This window comes from Hippopotamus amphibius, chromosome 16, assembly GCF_030028045.1.
Source record: "Hippopotamus amphibius kiboko isolate mHipAmp2 chromosome 16, mHipAmp2.hap2, whole genome shotgun sequence".
Lineage (NCBI taxonomy): Eukaryota > Metazoa > Chordata > Mammalia > Artiodactyla > Hippopotamidae > Hippopotamus > Hippopotamus amphibius.
The window spans coordinates 17564915-17580643 of NC_080201.1; the positions used below are offsets into that span (position 1 = coordinate 17564915).

Below are 15729 nucleotides of genomic sequence, written 5' to 3' on the forward strand. Positions count from 1 at the left end.
GCCCATTTGTTTAAGTACCATGTAGTGCTACTGTGGTGCTATAATGACAAGAGTCAGCAGAGACTATATGGCCTGCAAAAAGCCTGCAATATTTACTAGCTGGTGTCTTCACAGAAATAGCTTCCCAACCTCTGTTCTGGAAGTCAGTGTGTTGGTCGATCCAGCTGCAACAGGGGCAATTGTTTATAAAGTTCCCCCATTCAACGTGAATGTACTAGCAGAACTGAGAACCACAGCTTCCAAAGAAAAATCCTAGTTTTGAGACTTTATGCACATTTGTTAAAACGTCACAAAAATAAGTGAGAACTAACAAACTGATTTACACAGAAACACTCACTCTCCTACTATGGACTGCTAGTTTTCTGTATCATTACTTAACCAGGCGATCACAGCTATGCTACACAACAGAGAGAGCCTGAGCGAAGGATAGCCTCTAGGCACATACATACCTGGCACTCACAGAAAGTTAGCATGAAGACGAAATGTTACCTGGACCCCTGGGAAAATATCCCATCCCCAGTGGCACAGAAATATAACTTCAGATTAAGGCTACTCACTGCCCCACCACAAATAACCCTTACTTTTCTGACGATCAAAATTTCTTTCAAACTGGATTTTGTCTGGGGTGATCTGAAATAGCTTCACAGATCCATCTTCACAGCCAACCTATTATGGAAAAGGGGGTAAAAATAAAGAAAGCATTTTATAGAACTAAACATATATATTTACAAATATATACATTTCCTCCCTCAAGCTAACACTTACTCTGAAAAATAGTTTGTGAGAGGAAAAAAGTAGTGGTACCAAGAAACTGGTAGTGTGTCCCTGGCAGCTTTCATGTCCTGGCCAGAAAGCAGGCCAATTAGTGGTCCAATTGCCGCACGGGACATGGAGGAGAAATACGATTTCACAGCATGTCTCTGCTAGACACCCACGGCCTAAAGAAACAACCCATTAACTGTGTCACCTAAATGGAGCTATGTCAAGATACTGTAAAACAGTAGAAATTAAAAAAAAAATCATAAACTCATCACAGAAAACTAAATCTCTGAAAGTACCTATTCTAATGGTATAAATAGGGGAGGAAAGTCTTAAGACTGTGCTCAAACATTTTTTGGGAAACGTGGTTCCACAAGTTAACTTGTAGAAGGATCCATAAGAACTTTTAATATACTAACGTTTGTTGTGAATCTACAGAAGGATTTAGTATGCCATATTTCTGAAACAAAATTGATCATAAAACACAAAGCACAACAAAATATAAAAGTTTCTACATCTCCCGAGTCCAAAGAACACAGTTCGGGAAATGCTGAACCAAACTGAAAGCTCTGGTTTCATAAATGAATTATCAGGGTCCAAAGTGGCAGAAGAAAGGGTGCAAAAGGATGAGGGACCTTTAAAGCCCCAATGACAACCCCAATCTTACATCTTGTATTGGAATCCAGATACAATTGGTTGCTGGAATCCAGCTCAGACTGGAGTTGCTACATGCCATAATGTAACTTCACCTTCCCATGAACACAGGGAAGAAAGTTTACATGGGGACAAGAGAAATCTTGGTTTGAATTACCAATAGTTGCTTACTGACCAAAAGTTGAGAGCCACTGGGGCTGGCAGCCATGCTCCAAATGGGTCCTCCAAAGGCATCCATAGCATACTTGATGTTTAATGCTTGCAAATCATACTCAATGATCTCTCCATTGAGTCCAGCACTAAACAGTCGCTGTCCTTTTGCCCAACACAGAGCTTCTGTAGCCCGAGACTCATGACCTGGGAAAAACTACAGAAACACCATAACTTCTCAACCCACCATGAATTCATCAGCTACTAGCACTGAGTGGTCACAGGCAAAAGGGTGAAAATCAAATTGCCTCTCTAGAAATAATTAGTGTGAGGTTTTACACTATCTGAAGATCATGTTAGTGACATTTTCATTTTTTTCAGGTTCACATTTTAGTTACTTATACAGTTGGTTTTGTTTCTTTTATTAGGACTTGTTCTGAAAAATCTTTTCAGACAAAGTTTGTATGCAACTGTATCTGATGTATCTAATTTTAAAAAATCATTGCAATTACCTTGATTGAGTGATGATTTCAAAGGTGTATACATGTCAAAAGTTATCAATATGTACACTTTAAATACATGCTGCTTATAGTGTGTCAATTTTACCAGTTAAAAGCTGTTTAAAAAATTAAAATAAAATAAATGAATGCAGCTCGCTCCAGCTTTTCATTCAAGTCTCAGATTTCTAAGTGTTTTCTTAGCACTCAAAAAACATTCATCCTATCAAGGAACTTTATTCTTATATCTGCTTGATACAAATGGGAATGAGGAGGTATAATTTTTTCATATCTAAACTTGAAAAGGGAAAGTACTTGTAAATTAAGTGGCTTGCGCAAAGTGCCAAAGTCAATGACATGAAAGTAGGTTTCCTTACTCCTAGTCTCTGCTCTTCAGTCTCAAAGATACAATGTTTTCTTGTTCTGAGAGTGATCAGGAGAGCTAAGCAATCTTCAATAGCAGGGAAGGGAACATGGAGAAAGTGGAAGACTAGACTGAATTAACTGTTCAAGAAAAAAGAAAACAGATGGGAGAGGAAAATAAGAGGTACTAGGTAAAGACTGGTTGACTTATTCATTCAACATATAGTAACTAAGCAGTGTCTCTGTACTGGGCACTTGCTAAATGCTGAGAATACGGCCATGAATGTCACTGACAAGGTCCCTGTTTTCATAAAATTTAAAGTTCAGCAGGGAAGAACACATATATATAAACTATTATATAATTACAATTATCATAAACAAGAAAAATCATAGGATGCAGCAAGCATGTACCACAACACGTTTCTCACTCTACAACTGTGACTCATTTGTGGTAACCAGCAATTTCTTAACTCCTATTAGTGCTCCAAGGGTCAGCTCAGTGAGTCATCCCATTCCAGGAATCCTAAACCCACCTCATGAGAGTAAGGCATCTCTCCACTAAGATTCTATGCCTGTGCTTAGGTCTACCATAAAATTTAGCACACTGTTTAAAAAACTGTATACTCATCTTTCCCCCAGTGGATTTTGAGCTCCTTGAAGGTAGGGCCTCAGATATTCATCTTAATGCCTAATAACTCGCCACTCGGTCATTTAGAAACATTTACAGAGTGCCTACATTCCAAGTACTAAGCTGCAGGGCATTGAATTCACTCATTTTTCCTTCTATTCATTTATATCACAGTGCCTAGGGCATGGAAGGGACTCAATAAATGTGAACTGAATTATTTTGTTGCACCTAAAATCAGTAATCAATGCCTTTGAAAAACATGCTGCTGTAACAGCCCCTTGCATACACCCGAAGGGTACTATACCTAATTTAAAATCTTCTTTACTCCCAAACATAAGGCATATAAATCTACCTTCTCTCAGACAGGTGAACTTAGGAATCCATCTTCCTGCTATCGCACCACCAAAAAGTTTGATATTAAAATGTCTCGTCATTTTTTCTGAATTGACAATGAAATGGGTACTGACACATAGCACAAAATGCCACTTTACCAAAGTTACAGTGGTTCAGAGACTGATATGAAGCAACGGTCTTGACAATTTCTCTTCTTATTGTGCCCAACAGATCTAGCAAACCTGATTTTCCAAAGGACAGTGAGCACCACGATTCCTACGCAGCATCTTTACAACTAACATCGCACAGATCAAAACTCTAAGCTCATTAGTCAGACGAGAGACTGCATATTTGTCATGTGGTTCTAAACAACTCCAGAGAGAGCAGAGGAGAGTCATTTTCTTTTGATCTCTTTGAATACACAAGACACAGAAGATTTTGCAGAAGTGAATTTAAGAAAAACAGTAAGCTCAAAAACGTTAACCAAATCAGGCTCCCAAATGACTTACTTTCTCCTGAAAGTAGTTTGCTGACAAATTATAAATTTCCACAGTGCCATCTGTTCGTGAAACAGCCAATCTGTTTGACTGGTTATTGTAAGCCACACAGCGGATCCCTGATGGAACATAATTAAAGAAACGTACTCGATGGACCTTAAATTCACCCATTCCTGGGGGAAGAAAAAGAATCATTGTTAAACAGCAGGTACGTCACACCTCTTGTTTCTTATTACCACTGTTCTAGGTGGAAGACTCCAACTATATCTCACCAAGGTTCATTTCTATCTTTTTTTCCCACTTTTTTTTCGGGGGGGGGGGGCAGGCAGCATGTGGGATCTCAGTTCTCTGACCAGGGATGGAAGCCCCACCCCCCTCCAGTGGAAGTTCAGAGTCTTAACCACTGGATCGCCAGGGAATTCCGACCGAGGTTCATTTCTAAATATCCAACTAATGATGCTTTCATGGCCCACAAAGTATCAAATAGTCTCCAGAAGCTCAGGATTCTTCAACAACAAAATTAAAAGATCAACACATAGAGCATCACATCACCCAGACTCCTAGCAATCCTGACAAATGCCTGAAGGAAGTGGTCCAGGAAAAGAGGGGTGAGAATCTAAAACGTGATCTGAGAGCAAAAACTGAACATAACCTCATTCTCTAACTGGAAGTGTGCACTTGAATGGAGCCACAGAGCTCACCAGTCGTATTCGAGGCAGAACTAAGGTCTCTTTTGCATTTTGTGCGTGAGATTTCTGGGGGTCGAGGTGGGGGTGGTGAAGAGGAGGATACTCACCTCGACCATTCTAAAGAAGCAAGAAATGTTGACAGCCTAAAGAAGTCTCTCAAAGTCAGGTCCGCATAATTCCCGTATCAAAATTACCTCGAAAAATGGTTTTAAAAAATGCAGGATTCCGGGTCCTATTCCATAGCTCCACAATTCCAAACTTTTGGGACGTGGGGAGGGCTAGGAATCTGCACGTTGGCAAACACCTCTTTCTCTACTACATGCCAAGCTTGCAAATCACAGACTCACCTGCGGTAGTGACAGTGGGGCTGATGGGGCAGGAAGAACCGAGAGCTTCTCAAGGGGAGGAAGCGGCAGGATTGGTCCGGCATCTGTCAACTACTCCCTCTAACCCCCGCCCGCCGCCGCCCTTATACGCGCTCGGGTCTGGGTCGCGCCTTACTCGCCTCCCTTCAGGGTGAGGAAGCTGCCGGCTGAGCAGGCGCGTTCGGCCCGGCCCAGCCAAGAGTGCTTCTCAGGCGCCCCTTCCCTCTCCAGGGATCTCCGGAGTAGCCCCCGCCCGGCCCCGGCACAAGGCGCACAAAGGAACCGGCGAGCTCCGCGGGGCGCCGACCCACAGCAGGCCGCGCCCGCTCCAACTCCACCTCCCCTCATCCCATCCCCGCTCCCAAGCCCCTTCCTCAACTCACCGGCGGATGAGCTCGCCACTCTGCGCTCCGCTTTCTCTACCCCGGCCCCACGTGCACGCGCGCTCTGCCCCGGAAGTGCTAGCGGCGCAAGGCCGGAAGTGCGCAGGCAGTGCTCGCGGCGGCGGCGACGGCGGCGGGAGGTTCGGTTGTCGCCCGTTGGCCGCGCGGCGCCGCGCTCGGCGGCCGCCATTGCAGGTCAGGCCGCGGGCAGGGAGCGCGGGAGGCCGTGGGGAGCGAGGGCCGAGCCGGGAACGGGGGCGAGGGGGCGAGGGAGCGGGAAGCTAGGGAGCTGGGGCCGGGCGGGGCGCGCGGCTGGAGGAGAAGAATGGCGAGCCGAGGGGCGGGGAGCGGCGGGCGGGGGAGGGGAGGCCGGGAAGGGGGAGGGGAGCGGGGAGGGCCGCGCGGAGGTGGCGGCGACCCGGCGGGGCCCCCGGGGAGCAGGGCCGGGAATTGTGGAGCAGGGAGCGGTGTGGAGTCGCGAGGCGGAGGGAAGGAAGGGAGCGAGCAGGGCGGAGCGGGAGAAGGGCGGAAAGAGTGGCCGAGCGCGGGCGGAGGACGGAGAAGGGGGCGGCGCGGGCCGGAACCTCGAGGTATGTGCGGAAAGGGGCTCTTGCCTGGGTGCGGAGGGAGCCCGGCGCGCGATGCTTGCGAGAGTGGGGTGGCACTGGAACCTAGAAAGTAGCGGGAACATCAGATAGGGGGCTTAGCGGGGTGGGGGTGGGGGTAAGGACTGTGAGGTTCCTTCGAGGGGACATTTTAAATCGTGGGGGCGAAGCTGCCGGGAGTGGGAATAGGGAGGGTGATTGGAAGGAAGAGACAGCCTGGAGAGGGATCCAGCTGCTTTTGTGGGCGGAGTGAGAGACGGGAGGAGAGTGGGGTGGAGTCGGGTCCTGCAGGTGCGAAGTACTTAAGGATTGAGGGGGGGACTAGAGAACGATTTGGAAAATGAGGGTGGTAGAGGAATAACGTTTATTGGGGGGAGGGTGAACGGTTTGGAAGGACTATTCCGGGGGTGGGGAGTGGAGAAAGGCAGTTAAAAGAATAGTTTCCTCGGGAGGTAGGAGAAAGGGTTAAGCAGCTTGGTAAGAGGTTGTAGAGAAAGTCGGGGGATAATTTGGAGGGGGTGGAGAAGAGAGGGGAAGCGGATGCAGAAGTCCCAGAAAGTGGGCGGGGCTAGAAATAGGAAGTGTTTGTAGCTCAAATTGGAGGGAGAGGGGTGGGGGGAGAGGTTGGAGAAGATGGGGTCTGGTGGGAGGGCAGTCCGGTATAGAGGGAGACCTCAAGCAGAGCTATGAAGGAAGGGGCTTTGGGGAAGATAGGGCCACAGCAGTAAGAGGACAAAGGGTAGATGGGACCGCAGAGTAGCAGAAGATGGAGAAAACTGGAGTAACTCAGATCGACTGAAGCCATCTTTTCTACCTATTGTCTACAGATACCAGTAATTGATTCCTTCCATCATGGGAATCTTAAAATGTGATGGGAAAGTACCACGTCTATGCATAGTGTCCACACACGTTTTTGAACACACTCTTCACTAATGAAAAGTTTGGAAGCATTCAGTTCCACCTACCCTCCATGGCCCCTTTTTTGGAGGAGAGCAAGCTTCTCATTTAGAAACTGGATTTTTAGCGTTTAATGACATAAGGCTGTCAAGAGAAAAGATCTTCCCTTTGAAACCTGGACTATCCTCGCCAGTCACAAAACCACAATAATACTGCTAATAAAAGTAATCTGTATTGAGTTGTATATGAAAGTTCCTGAATTGTTCATTTGATGGAAAGGCACACACAAATAGTTATCATGCATAGAGAAAAAATCTTCCAGAACTTAATCCCTAAAGCAGTTTGGTGAACCCTGACTGCCATATTTGAATTGTCCTCCCATTGTGTGAACTTAATTTTATTCTGATAAACTTTTAGTCCACTATGAACATTAAAATAATAATTACACAGAGTAGTATAAAGTCATTCTGTTGGACGTGTATTAAGAAAATGCCATGTTCCTCCAGGTAATCAATAGCTTGACCCTAAAGTTTTACCATGTGTTAGGCCCTGTGCTGAGGACTTTACATTCATAACTTCATATAATGCTCACAACAACCCTTTAAGATAGTTTCTTTTTTATGCTCAATTTATTGTTGGAGAAACTGCAAGATGAGATTATATTACCCCCTGTCATACACAGGCTAGATAAGTGGCAGAATTACAGAGCCCAGGTCTGACACTGAATCCCTAAACACAAAGAGTAGCCCCAGGGACTGATTAAGAACTCAATAAATGCTAATTGTTGGCCCAGCAATTTGCAGACATTTTATGTAACATTTAATTTTTTTAAATACAAATAATGAAGTTTTAAAAATTAAGAATTGTAAAGTTAAAGCCTTTATTTCCTTTCTCTTAAAAAACGATGAAAGGACCTAATGAAAACAATTTATAAAACATTGTTTAGCTCTGATAAAGTTTATGTGTAGTTGGGTTAAATCTTTGAGTCAGAGCCCCTTGTTTCAGTAAAAGTTGCATGTTCTGTTTAATGTACATACCACACTTTCTTCTGCTACATTTTATTTAAGGGGCAGTTACCATTATCAGTATCATTGCTTATGCTGTTTTCTGTAAGACCTTAGTAATAACAATTTAACAGTTCAGAAACCAGTGGATAAGAAATTTTGTAGGAGATGAATCTGTGACAAAGAATGTGCTCTGTTCTTTTGACTTATTTTTCCTTACACTAAGGAAACAAGTTTGGGCTGTAGTTTTGAATCCTGGAGGTGACCTTGAGTACATCTCTAAGAATTTCAGAAACCTACATCTCATCAATTGGATATGATGAAAAGCAGGCTTATTTGTTTTAAACTGCCTGCCCCACAGATGTTGTAGGTACTTTGGTGGCAAGATATATAAGATCTTCCTCTTAGGTGCTTTATTTGCCATCTTGTGGGGGATGCTATGAGAAAGGCTAATGTTTGTAAAGCAAGTTCTCATACAGATGTCCTGCATGAGAGGGGTCTGTGTGAGAGCGCTGCAGGAGAGGCCGAGTTGTGGAGTTTAGAGTTCACATTCCCCCTCTGCCACTTACTAGCTGTTTGACCAGTTCTTTAACCTTTAGCTTTTCTAAGCCTGTTTCCTCACTGTAAAATGGGAGTGATAGTTCCTGTATCATAGGATTGTTTTCAGGATGAAAAGAGAAAATCCAGATAAATATTCGAAAAGGTTTATGTGAGAAATGAAGCTTTTTCTTAACTAAGAAATTGTGGTGGCACTTTGATTTTTCAGATTTTTAATAACTTTAATAGTAACTAACTTCAAAATGACAGTTAAATAAATGTATTCCACATTTGGTCTGATTTCATACAAATCTTTTGAGTTTTGATAAGGGCTCCCATTGTGAATCTGGGTGTTCTCAGAGTGTGGGTTCCTTTGCCACTCTGTGATTTGATCAGGGGTCTTGAAGTCATCAGGACCAATGTCTTGAGAAACAATAGTGTCTTGACTTTACCCAGGACCTCCAGAGTAACGCCAGGTCCTATGATGAGGGGTGATCTGGGGCAACCTGAGATATTAGAAATTTCTTAGATAATATCTCTCAAAATCTGAAGTGCCATCCCCCCCCAAAAGGCTTTTTTTTCCCTCTCTTTAAGGGAAAAAATTAGAAGTTAAAATTTACAGAGTGCTTTTTAAAAAGTTTCCTTACATACTAAAGTCATTTGATTAAAGAATATAGAACTTATATATTTAGTTTGTTTAGCTATGTAAAAGCCCTGAAAAATTGAGTAGAAAAAAAATTTCCCCCTTTTATAAGGGGGGCTAGGGAGTCAAAATAATTCTTTGCAGAGGAAAGATGTTTGGTTTTTTCCATACCTTCCCGTCTGTCCAAGTCCATACTGTAGTTGTAGCCTGTGAGACTCCACTCTGTATTGAATTTAAACATCTTTTTGAAAAGTGACATCATAAAGTTCTTCCTGGCTCTACAGGAACTTGGAATTATTCTTAGCCAAAGACCAGTTAGTTGGTCCTAATCTGGGATTAAACTCAAGGCTGTTGAGAGAGAGGTGCTGGGCAGTCTCTTCCATTGACTCCTTTTAGTTTCAAGATTTGATATGGTGCATTCATCAAACTGCCTTCAGATGTTGCTCTTGTGCAGTTTCTACGCAAGCAGTCCCTGAGAACAAACGCTTAGAAATTGCTCTGGTTATTTTTAAGTGTTGTTGAAATGAGTTGAGACTGAAGTCTTAGAAATCTTTTTTTTTTTTTGATATACAGAAAATGTTCATTATAATGTTACTCATTATTACTAGGATTTGACTTGTATTATACTTCTTCACCGCTTTGTTTTCCTACTAACTTTTTCTGCCTACTCTCAAGGGGATGGGGACAGATTGGGCTGCATGTTCTCATATCTTTAGTCATCTCCACACTAAGTGGAATACATATTCCCTGTTGCCTCCATCAGGTGTGTTATTAGTGAAGTACCCAGGTATACATACCTACTCTAGAGAACAGTTGCCTAGAGCAAGGAACAAGAGAAAGAATAATCTGATTCAGCTGATAGGATTAAGGTGCTAAAGTAGAATTTTAAAATTCACCAAAGGGATGCCTTCCCCTACATTACTTACTTACTAACTTGGTAAATACACCCTCATGTACATAAATGTAGCCATATCAGTCCACAGGTTCCTGTGAGCTAGGCTCTTGTAAGCTGGATGTGAACTTCACTTGTATTCACATCGCCAGCATCTCAGTAGGTCTAGCACAGATTTTTAGGCCACAGAATTCTTATTTTTAGGAGAATTTCTAGATGTCTGCCAGTATCGGTAGGTGTACTCATGCAGGGCCTCCTGCACAAGTGGATAGAGAACTGTGTGTGCTCATTGAAGCACAGGTGCCAAGTATGGAGGTGCAGCTACTCTGACCCAGCTACCAGGCATCTATTTTCCTTTACCCACTTAGGCCACTGTTTTTTATGTTTTTTGTTTTCGTTTTTATTTTTTTGACCACACCACATGGCTTGTAGGATCTTAGTTCCCTGACCAGGGATTGAACCCAGGCTCACGGCAGTGAAAGTGCTGGGTCCCAACTATTGGACCACCAGAAAATTCCCCTTAGGCCACTGTTTTGAATTCCTGTTCTGACAGGAGACTGTCCAGGAAGTGGGGAATGCACTGAAAATATTTCTACATCCCCTTTTCCTAAACAGTCCGCACATTCCTATCTCAAACATGTGGTCAGAGGTCTTAAAGATTAATCTCCTTCCCTGCCATGATTTTCCTAAAATGTGTATGTGTGTGAACACTTTATTGCTTCTCTGAAACCACCTGTATTTTACTATAACTTACGCTTATCAAGGAAAATATACTGTATCATCAATCATCAAAAGCTTATTTACAAGAACTTTCTCAATCTATGCATTTATTAACCTTTAGAAATTTCACAACTTCAGTTTCAATTATTAAGCCTTTTTTGTTTTTAAGTTTTTTTAAATCTTATTTTATTTTTGGCTGTGTTTGGTCTTTGTTGCTACGCGCGGGCTTTCACTGGTTGTGGGGAGTGGGAGCTACTCTTTATTGCAGTACACAGACTTATTGTGGTGGCTTCTCTTGTTGCCAAGCATGGGCTCTGGGCACACGGGCTTCAATAGTTGCGGCAGGGCTTAGTTGCTCCGCGGCGTATGGAATCTTCCTGGACCAGGGATGGAACCCGTGTCCCCTGCACTGGCAAGGCGGATTCTTAACCACTGCACTACCAGGGAAGCCCTTAAGCCTTTTTTGATTCATGGCTAAAACGTACCTAACCATTCTCTAAATTTTACTCACAATTATAGTGTGGAAATGCTGATATATTTATCCTGTCCTTTAAAAAAATAGCTATATGTTAGTCATTAAAGCATTTCCACATATGTTATAGTTGGTGTTCATAATAGTTAAATGTCAGACAATCTAGGTTTTAGCCCCACAGTCATTAAGTGACTTGTGTATGATGGCATTTAAAGAGTTCCACATTACAGGCCAGAACCTGAGTTTAGACCTTCTGATTTTAAATTGTTAGTCTTTCTCCTTCAAGAAACCTTGGAAGAATATTAAAAGTGCACTTGGTTGTTCTGTTGATGGTGGAGGTGGGGCCAAATTAACCTACCCTTCTCAGGAAGACAAGTACAAGAGAAGCCAGTTGTTTCAGGCAAAAATGTCCCATCTTAACTCATTCTTTTAGAGTACTGCAGACTTGCCACCAGGTGGTGCCATTGTATAAGATGAAAGTAAGTTAAGCGTCACGGTATGTTAGTGTCTAAGTGAAGAAAGGTGGGCAGGGTGTTTGATGAGAATCATGTCAGAAATCAGCTTACCATTCATTGGTTTGTCTGAAGGACCTTTTCTGTTCTCTTGGCTTTTAGTTAAAAGAGATCCTTTGAACCTTGAAATAAGATAACCAAAGTGGCACAGGACATTTATATCGTCAACAAATGAAAAAGTAAAATCTAAAAGAATTCCTTAGTTTTTTAGAAATATGCAAAATGGAAAATACATCTTTGAGAAAGGCAAGTTAGCATACTGGCCAAGAGTGTGGGCGCTACAGTGTATGTCTTGGGTTCAGATCCTGGCTTGTTGACCAGTAGCTATGTGACCTTGAACACAGTTGTGATATCTGTTAACTTTCCACACTGTAGTTTACCCTTGGTGATCTGAAGCAAGCAATTTTGTATGTACAATGTTAGTTTTAAAAATTTACATGTTATACAGTTGTTAGGGGAATGAAACTAAATGTGTCTAAAGCACTTAGAAAAATGTCTAGCACACAGTCAGTGACAAATGTTAGCTATTATTATCCTAAAAAAACTCTTTTTCCTCTACAGCTTATTTTCAGTTGCTTTTTAAAGACGGAAAGCTCATGGTGCAGATTGTCATTTCCAGGTGAGTATATTTTGAGACTTACTTAATTTCGCTTGAATGATTAGGGCTGTATAGGTTTGAAATTTCCCGGGAAGAATTGGGGTCCTCAGGTGCATCTTGCACACAAATCCTTGCATTTCAATTTCTAGTTCAGTGCCTAGCACTGCCCAATTTCCCAAGAACTCATGCTCAACAGAGTTCCTTGGGCCTTGAGTGGTGGTGCAGGACACTATTATTTATCCTTCACCCCTCCAAAATATTGTAACCGCCAGCCCTTTGCTTGCAGTGCTGGGGCTGGAGGCCTGGCAGAATGGGTGCTGATGGAGCTACAGGGGGAGATCGAGGCTCGCTACAGCACTGGATTAGCTGGAAACCTCCTGGGAGACCTACATTACACCACTGAGGTGAGGGGACTTTTCTTTCCCTGCCTAATGCCTCAGGAAAGCAAGCTACACCAAGGTGGTGCTCCCAGGACGCAGAGTGAGGACTGCCCTCAGGTTTGTTATTCAAGGTCTAGCTAAGCCATCTGCTTGTTCTCTCCCCCCTCCTCTGCAGTAGCAGGGAGATTTAGCTTTGGGGAATCTGGAAAGGTCACAGTTCTGAAAGTAGAAATTCTCTTTCCTGGGGCTAGAAAGACTGAAAAGGATATGAGGGTGGGTTGTCCATTGTGGCTTCTCAGCAGTGGTAGAGGGAGTGGAGGTGCCAGCACTGCCTCCCAGGAACATCTCTAGAAGGCACCTGAATGTTATGACCTTGCCCTGAACCTCAGGCATCTCATTCTTGTTCTGCCAAAGGGAATCCCTGTGCTGATCGTGGGGCATCATATCCTTTATGGGAAAATCATCCACCTGGAGAAACCTTTTGCCGTCCTTGTTAAACACACTCCCGGGGAGCAGGATTGTGATGAACTCGGCTGCGAGAGTGGCACCCGGTACCTGGTGACAGCACTCATCAAAAACAAGATCCTTTTCAAAACTCGCCCCAAGCCCATTATCACCAACGTCCCTAAGAAAGTATGAAAGAACCCCGGATTTTCCCTAGAGAGCGGCCAACTCCTTGGACTCGTGCTCCGCTGCCACCTCGAGGACGGCTGGACGGTTCCCTGGGACCACAAGGGGGTCCTGTTTTAAACACAGGCCACCCGCTGGGTATGAACTCAGATCCCTTCCTTATGGCAACCGGTTCTCTTGGTGGAAATTTGGCCCCATTTCCAAGGAACCCATCTCCTTTTCCAACTTCATCAGGCTCATTGGCTTCAAATCCAGCACCTTTCCCTGCTGGTGCTCGTGACCCAAGCATGGCTTCTTTTCCAAGAGGGATGAATCCCACTGGCACAGGTGCAGTTTCTTTCCCAAGGCCGGGTGGTCTCTTGGGCCCAAGCCCAGGGTCAGCTCTAAATGCTAGAGTAGGGGCTCTTACAGGTCCAGGGCCTCTGTCTAACCCAAGGTTAGGGGGTCTCCCAGGGCCAGGTCCTATGTCCAACCCAAGGCCAGGTGGTCTTCTGGGAACAGGTCCTGACCCCAGAAGTGGTGGCTCCATGGGCCCTGGATCTGGACCCAACCTGAGAGCAGGCGTCCTGTTGTCTTCTGGGAGTGGTCCCCCCAATCCTAGACCCGTTGGCCTGGGCCCCGGACCAAGTCCCAACCTGAGATCAGGGTTTGTAGGTACAAACCCTGCTCCGAGATCAGGTATGTTTCCAGGCCCTGGCCTTGGACCCAACCCAAGATCAAGTGGCCTGGGCCCAGGCCTTGGGCCTAACCCAAGGGCAGGTGGCTTGGGCCCAGGCCCTAATCTGGATACCAGAGCAGGTGGCCTCTTGGGCACAGGATCTGGTCTTAACTTAAGAATGGCTGGACCTCAAGGCCTAGATCTTGCCCCCATTCTAAGAGCAGCGGGTCTTTTAGGAGCAAATTCAGCTTCTTTCTCACAGGCTTCTGGAAACATGGGCACAAGCCCATCTTCCATGGCCAGAATATCTGGCCCCATAGGCCCAAACTCGGGTCCTGGCTCCCGGGGAATTGGCCTTCCAGGGCCAAATCCATCTCCTATGTCAAGGGCTCCTGGCCCCATTGGCCCTAATTCAGCTCATTTTTCGAGGCCCACTGGCCCCATGGGAGTAAATGCTAATCCCTTTCCAAGGGGGACAGGTTCAGGGGGATTGAACCCAGCTGCCTTCTCTCAGTCTTCTAACACTTTGGCTTCAAACCCAGTTAACTTCCAGAGGTCTGCTGGCCTCCAGGGCTCAAGTCCAGCAGTTTTCCCAAGAGCCTCTGGGCCACTAGGCCCCAACCCAGCTAACTTCCCAAGGGCCACTGGTTTACAGGGTCCAAGTCCAGCAACCTTCCCAAGGTCTACTGGCCCCTTAGGCCCTGGTCAGGTTACTTTCCCCAGGTCAGCTCCTGGGCCCCTAGGCTCTTCGCCAGCAGGCCCTGTGGGTATGAACCCAGCTCCTTTTGCAAGGCCAACTGGGACTCTGGGTCTAAACCCAGCTTCCTTTCCGAGGATGAATGGTCCTGTAAGCAAGACTTTGGTCCCATTTCCTAGAGTGGGGAGCCTCCCTGGCACAAACCCAGCTGCTTTCCCCAGACCAGGGGGTCCAATGGCTGCAATGTACCCAAATGGAATGTTACCCCCTTAAACACCACTTTCTCTCCAGGACCACCTTGGTTTCCAGGCACTGTGGTTCTGGGCAGGGGCTGTGTTTTAGGTGAAAGGGTAGATACGGAGCTACAGAAGTACATAGCTGGGGCTCAAGTTCAAATGAGCCTTTTTTCTCCCCTCTGCGTCTTTCTTGACTGAAAGTGAAATGTTATCTGTGGGACATGGACTTTGGTAGGTGGGAATGATCCCGCCTTGAGAGAAGGAACTCCAGCCTTCCAGAAGCCTGCTGTGCTTTTGTCCCACAGCTTTCTGCCCCTTGTTTCTTACTAGTTTCTTGAATTGTTCTTGTGGACTTTTCCTCAGGGATACATTGGCCTGCAGGTCCCAATTCATATGTAGTCCCCTGCTCACCACTGGAGAATCAGCTCACTGCTTTCTAGAAATGTTGCGTTGGTGAATGGACCATGCTTCAGCAGCACTGACCTGGTCATCCTCTACCGCCATACCTTCCCCTGGGGGCTTGAACACAGAACAGGGAAGTGCACCCACTTCAGAGATCCACCAAATACAGTTTCTGCTTGGCTGACTGGGCCTGCAGCCTCCTCCTGGGGTTTACTTAGGGGAGGCCAGAATCAAGGCTCCACTGCTCATCCAGCTCCCTCTCCACTGGTGCACCCGATCAAAGAACCTCAAAATTAAACTGATGTGGATGGGATTATGGGAATCAGGGTGGGGGTGGGGGGATGAAGGGGAGAAATCACTGTGCTTCGTTCAGCCTGATGTGAAAGGATGGTTGGTGTTTTTCCTGCATTGTATCTTTTCTTACTGTTTCTTTAATAAATGGGATGAGAGGGCCGTTGATTTCACTTTTTTATTACCTGTTCCACAGGGAAGGAAGTTTACCCACTGCTTTTCATTGTTTCAGCTTGG

General features: G+C 45.1%; 3 protein-coding genes across 7 annotated transcripts in view; 2 read left to right on the forward strand and 1 right to left on the reverse strand.

Annotated features, from left to right (window-relative positions):
* Positions 1 to 5523, reverse strand: part of UTP4 (UTP4 small subunit processome component) — a 27858-nt gene extending 22335 nt beyond the window's left edge. Inside the window, exons 1-4 of one of the 4 annotated variants that reach the window (XM_057711666.1) lie at positions 5319 to 5523; positions 3894 to 4000; positions 1589 to 1780; positions 582 to 666 (exon numbers count right to left, since the gene is read on the reverse strand). In XM_057711666.1, the coding sequence (XP_057567649.1) occupies positions 582 to 666; positions 1589 to 1780; positions 3894 to 4000; positions 5319 to 5508 (574 nt within the window). In that variant the 5' untranslated portion in view covers positions 5509 to 5523. Of the gene's footprint in view, positions 1 to 581; positions 667 to 1588; positions 1781 to 3893; positions 4055 to 4677; positions 4860 to 5318 lie in introns of those variants that run through there. The other 3 variants (XM_057711665.1, XM_057711667.1, XM_057711668.1) reach the window with 3 other exon arrangements.
* CHTF8 (chromosome transmission fidelity factor 8) lies at positions 5388 to 15658 on the forward strand. Of its 2 annotated transcripts, none has more exons than XM_057711674.1 (4): positions 5388 to 5513; positions 12162 to 12219; positions 12485 to 12602; positions 12993 to 15658. In XM_057711674.1, exons 2-4 carry the CDS (start codon positions 12197 to 12199, stop codon positions 13215 to 13217), a joined length of 366 nt encoding a protein of 121 aa, XP_057567657.1. In that variant the 5' UTR covers positions 5388 to 5513; positions 12162 to 12196; the 3' UTR covers positions 13218 to 15658. The 2 variants fall into 2 exon arrangements, with proteins under 2 accessions (XP_057567657.1, XP_057567658.1); XM_057711675.1 differs by lacking the exon at positions 5388 to 5513 and adding an exon at positions 5776 to 5908 and having other exon boundaries at positions 12993 to 13217.
* Positions 13214 to 15658, forward strand: DERPC (DERPC proline and glycine rich nuclear protein). The gene has a single exon (XM_057711673.1). The coding sequence runs from the start codon at positions 13214 to 13216 to the stop codon at positions 14834 to 14836; it is 1623 nt and encodes a 540-aa protein (XP_057567656.1). The 3' UTR covers positions 14837 to 15658.
* Positions 15659 to 15729: the final 71 nt, after the last annotated feature.

What these genes read in the sequence shown, in the direction of transcription:
- CHTF8 (XM_057711674.1), top strand. Translation starts at nt 12,197, where the DNA reads ATGGTGCAGATTGTCATTTCCAG. An exon ending in GTGCAGATTGTCATTTCCAG is followed by an intron (nt 12,220 to 12,484) that starts GTGAGTATATTT and finishes CTTTGCTTGCAG; the next exon opens with TGCTGGGGCTGGAGGCCTGG. An exon ending in ACCTACATTACACCACTGAG is followed by an intron (nt 12,603 to 12,992) that starts GTGAGGGGACTT and finishes GTTCTGCCAAAG; the next exon opens with GGAATCCCTGTGCTGATCGT.
- DERPC (XM_057711673.1), top strand. Translation starts at nt 13,214, where the DNA reads ATGAAAGAACCCCGGATTTTCCCTAGAGAGCGGCCAACTCCTTGGACT.